A 4,997-nucleotide genomic window follows, 5' to 3' on the forward strand; every position below is an offset into this window, starting at 1 on the left:
TCAATTCCCACACACTAAATGGTAACGGCTCCCAAACATATGCAACTTGCGAAAAAAAGGTATGCACACACACCATTACAAGCAACACCATGAATAACTTTATAGCACACATTAAAGTTAAGAACACACCACACACAGTCTGACATAGTCCCTGACCGGCTTCACTTCCAAGTCAAACACACAGTCTGACATAGTCCCTGACCACACAGACTTTAGTTCCTGACCACACAACTTTGCGCCGGCTTCACTTCCAAGTCAAAAGGACACTTAGTTCTGCTTCTCATTCACATTCACATCATCTGTTAATCTTCATCCTCCTCATCGTCGTCTCCATCCTCGTCTCCATCCTCCTCGTCACCATCATCCTCGTCGCCATCATCCTCGTTGCCCTGTTCCTCTTCCTGCTGTCCTTGCTGCTGCTTCCACGGGCGTGAACCTAACCATGTCAGAAGCTTCCGAAACATCGGCAGAGTGCCTGCAGCGCACTTAACAAGCAGTGCGGGTGTCGGTACTTGGATAGTCTCACCGTTCACGACTTCATCCTTTAGCAGGTGCAGTGCTCGGATGGGGATCTGGGCTAAAAGAAAAAAAAGATGAAATTTTTAAGTGGGTGATTTCATCTCAATAATGAATAATAATAAAGAATTTCAAGAAGAAGCACAGGTAAGTACTTTTCTTGCTCACATAATTTTTATTTCTGTGCTTGTATTCAGAAATACGCCACTGGTTAACATCGATTTCATTAAAAATGTAATTTTCTTGTGTTCTGCACACGCCTCTGATCTTTTGCATGGCTGAAGAAATTTAACCTGAATGATGTGCCTGGTAGAGATATTTTTTTTCTTTGGTGAGGTTGAGTACACAAGCCATAGAGTTTCTCACAATAACACCTAGAGGGAAATCTGGTGCCACCGTCTATGCAAATTTCTAAAGGGGTGCCGTTGCCACGATGAGAATGATGGTATATGTGTCTGTGAGGCTTGTGTTGGCTGGTGTCGAGCGAGGCTTCGGTTAAAAAGCAGATACGACTGCACAAATAAAGCTTCCTCAGAACAAAACTTTTATAAATGGATCTCATTCACGCGTATTATATTCTAGAATAAAAGTCCACCCAACTGTATGGCATAACCAAACAACGAAAGAAAGAGACAGACGACAAGCAGTCGCAGAGCGAACACTGGCCTTGTCTGCCTGCCAAGTTTAGTGGCCGTTTAGTTACTTTTTACGCTTCGTAAAATTGTGCATCAACGCTTAAGTTTCCAAAGTTAAATAAAACTCGTTTCTGTGCAATGATAAAAAATAAATAGCTTACAATGCATTTTTTTCCGTATGAAATCAACCGTTTTGATGCAAGGAACGCGTTGAAAACAGACGTGTCTTCGAGGTGTCTGGGCTCTTCGTGAATGATGCCAATCTGAGCCAAGTCCGAATCTCACGTATCCCAGCATTCCCATGCGTACAATAGCTCGCAGCACCACTTCTCCCTCTAGGTAAGGGTAAGAAATTATGACACAAGCCATCACTATCAGTTTAATTTCATGCTATCACTTTTATGGTAATATGCACTCATCTTCGCATAAAAAATTACAATTAGTCTAAGGTGAAACACCACAGCAGAAATTTCACTTCTTTTTTGTCTTTGAACTTTTGGCATGCAGCATGCTCCCTCCCACCAATGACGAAAATATCTTACTGATGGGATTGTCTATCGCTTGGACCAGAATGTGCCCCAGCGCCGGAACGGTGTGCTCAAAAAAGTTGTCGAAGTTTCCCTGATTCGTGATCTCGGCCAGGATGTTTTCTGCATTAAACCACTGGAAACCCAGCTGCAAAAGAAGGCTTTCTTTTAGCATACGAAGTTTTACGACATAAGCTAATGCTTATCTAAGCAATATTTATTCTACACAAGGACATTATCTTTTATGTTCAAGGGGCAATAGGAATTGGGGATGCCTATTGCCGAAGGAAATTAGAGGACCGTGGCAATTAAGTGTTGTTGAAGGTAGCACATGCGCTGGTGGCTTGATAAAATGCAATAGTACATCTCTTTAAGGGGGCTGTACAACACTTTTTTCGCACGGTCAGAAAATGCTGCTGATAGGAAGGTCCTGTAAACATTGCAGCCAGCTATTGTATAGCACTGCATGTGACAGCGAATTTGCAATTACAACAAATGAGAATACTTACGCCAGTCATCGCACTCATCTGGTCCAGGAAGGCGTGGATTCCTGCGTCCCACGCGATCGCCACTGGTATGAAGGCGGCAAAGTTGGCGATGTCGGCCATACCTGAAAATAATGACAAACAAGAACAACATCAAGCAGCAGCACAACAATAGCTCGGAAACATTTTAAGGCCAGTGAATTCTGGCAAGTTGCTCAGGAATATTTCGGCATTTCTTTTGCCAAGGCCGAAAACGGCGAAAATGAAATACAGTGAAACCTCGGTGATACGATCACAGCTCATACGGATTTCGGGGTGATACGAATTTTTAGTTGGTCCCGGCCTAGGCCCATTGGCCTCAATGTAATGGAGTACGGTTGTTGCGAACCGATCTTCACCCAGCGACGTTTGATACGAACGTTCCCTACCACCCAAGTTCGAAGAGGTGCTGAAGACGCTCCAAGCACGTGCGAGCACGGGAACGCAAGCGTGGGCATGCGCGCCACACCGCCAAATCGTCAGAATCACGGTGTAAGAAAAACTTTTCTTACGGTCAGAATAAACCTTCAGAGACGCGTCACGGCCTCCGAGTGTCGCGTGTCACAACGCACCTCGTTCATTAAATGCGCGCGTACGGGCCGTATATTTACGAGTGCTGGTATAATTGCCGACATCTAAAACCTTAACTGACAATCATTCAGGGTTCTTGCAGACGTTGCTGCGGCCCTGAAAAACAACAAACGAAAATGTACGCCAGCTTTCTTTTGTCGCATGCTAATTTTCCATGCTTTCTGGTCATACGTTTTTCGGATGATACGAATATTTTTGGTGGTCCCGTGAGATTCGTATCACCGAGGTTTCACTGTATTGAAAATGTTAAGTTAAATGTGATGTAGCCTTAAAGCCATTTTCCACTAGCTTGTTTTCGGAAGGCCTTGTTCGTGTTGCTGAACGACGGCGGGGGCTGCAGTAACTTCGATTTTGGCACGCTTCCGTAAGCTTCTCTATAAAGTTCTAATCTGGCCTCCGAGCTTTGCTCCAGACGCTGTAGTGCGGGCGAACAAAAAACTAGAAGAGCCAGGGTAGGAGCCAGTTGGTTGCGCTTAGTTGACATTTGCGACGTGCTGCTAGAACACCAATAAATATGGCCGATGGGGCGTGTTGGTGATTCACGGTACTTGAAATACGAGCGAGCGAAAGCGATTTTTCGGTCGGGACCCGTCGAAATAGCTCCGGGTCGGTCGAGCGAGCCGTTGAAATTGCGCCGCCGAGTTTGCCTTGCTTATTGTCGCTGTTGCGTATTCCGAAACAAATTTAGATTAAAAAAATGTCCTTAAATAACCAAACACGCGTACTATTCGCTGCCGTTCATGAAAACATAACAATATCATAGCGCAGATTTTTACATGACGTATGAAAAATTATTCAGTGCCTGCCACAAAGAACGGTAGCAAGTAGTAGCAAGCATGAGCACCGCGCCAGTCGCAGCATCGAAAATCGCAGACGATTCAGTCCATGTACAGTACCTAGTGGCACTGTAGTCCATGTGAAACGAAAGCGCCGTGAGGTTGGTTTCGTTTCACTACCAGATGGCCACTGCCCGTGCGCAAGACCCAGCGTTTGAGTTTCGCGTTGGGGACGCTAATTTGAATTTAGCGGGAGCGTCACAGCGAGCTCCAAAATGTTTGCGTCAAACACATATGGCGGCACCAACTGAAGTGACGGCTCTCAGCGTGCACTAAATTGGGCTCGAAACGTTTTAACGCCTGAAGTTCGCAAGTTAGCAGAGTCACTGCAGCTACCGCTTTCGGTCGACTAACGTGTGTAATGGAGACTGGCTCATTATAGACGCCGTTGACCTGGAATTCGATAGTCGATTTCTCGACTCGTAGGCGCAACAGGGAAATGCTTCGGCTAGGCAAGAACAACGCATCTTTTTTTTTTTTTTTCTGAAGGAAAGGTCGCCTTGGTCAGGACCACGGTGTAAGATATATACTCTTTAGGTGAGGACAGTCGCGAGACGCGATCGACCAGATAAAGTAACAAAGCCGAGAGCCCGTCGGACCGCTGACGGCAGCGGATACCTACCGGCGGGGTGATGCAACTTCAACACAAAAACGTGTTCCCGTAGCAACTGGCGCTTATTTTGCTAGTCAGCGAACGCGGCTACGGGACGCCAGCAACCAAGGTAGGAAACGCATACTGCGTTTTTCACGAGCGAAAAACAAGACATGCAGCCGGCGAACGCGCTCTACATGCAAGCCGAGAAGTGTCCACACCTAAACAGTATATATCTTACACCGTGGTCAGGACGCAATCGGCAAGTGTAAAACTCTATTCGATAACTCCTTGCTCCTGCGTGCCCCAACGCTAACACCCGCAAAGCTCTTTGGAGCTCGAAATTTTTGGAGCCCCTATTCGAAAACGGCGTTTGCGAAGAGAGCGAACGGAGCTATTCGCTGCAAATTCAGAGCTGTAAGCGCAAACTTTGAATCTCATCATCGTTTAGAAAAACCGTACCTTGATCGAACCAGCGCAGGCAAGCTGGTGGGGGCAGAAGCTTTTCACGTTGAAGTCGTGCACGGCGAAGCGACCTGACGTGACTGAGCACCGCAGCCAAAGCGAACCCTAGCAGCACGAGCTCGGAACGCGCGTTTGTCCTCCGCTGATTGGATGTAGTGGCTGGATCGAGCTATGCGCGTTTGTCGTTGATTGGTTGGTTGGTTGTTCCTCAGTAATCTGGCGCAGCTACGGCGTCCCTCATAGTCATATCGTGGTTTTGGGACTTTAAAACACCAACAATTATTAGATGATGCTGATGATGATGACCTCTT

General features: G+C 46.4%; 1 protein-coding gene across 1 annotated transcript; it reads right to left on the reverse strand.

Moving 5' to 3' along the window:
* Nucleotides 1-302: 302 nt before the first annotated feature.
* On the reverse strand, nt 303-2,286 carry LOC119372392 (acidic leucine-rich nuclear phosphoprotein 32 family member B). The gene is made up of 4 exons (XM_037642864.1): nt 2,188-2,286; nt 1,694-1,826; nt 527-577; nt 303-436 (listed from the first exon to the last, which is right to left on the reverse strand). Exons 1-4 carry the CDS (start codon nt 2,284-2,286, stop codon nt 303-305), a joined length of 417 nt encoding a protein of 138 aa, XP_037498792.1.
* Between the last annotated feature and the right edge of the window lie 2,711 nt (nt 2,287-4,997).

The sequence above is a fragment of the Rhipicephalus sanguineus genome, chromosome 10, assembly GCF_013339695.2.
Source record: "Rhipicephalus sanguineus isolate Rsan-2018 chromosome 10, BIME_Rsan_1.4, whole genome shotgun sequence".
In the NCBI taxonomy this organism is placed as follows: Eukaryota; Metazoa; Arthropoda; class Arachnida; order Ixodida; family Ixodidae; genus Rhipicephalus; species Rhipicephalus sanguineus.

What these genes read in the sequence shown, in the direction of transcription:
- LOC119372392 (XM_037642864.1), bottom strand. Translation starts at nt 2,286, where the DNA reads ATGGCCGACATCGCCAACTTTGCCGCCTTCATACCAGTGGCGATCGCG. An exon ending in AGATGAGTGCGATGACTGGC is followed by an intron (nt 1,827 to 2,187) that starts GTAAGTATTCTC and finishes CTTCTTTTGCAG; the next exon opens with CTGGGTTTCCAGTGGTTTAA. An exon ending in AAAGGATGAAGTCGTGAACG is followed by an intron (nt 437 to 526) that starts GTGAGACTATCC and finishes TGACATGGTTAG; the next exon opens with GTTCACGCCCGTGGAAGCAG.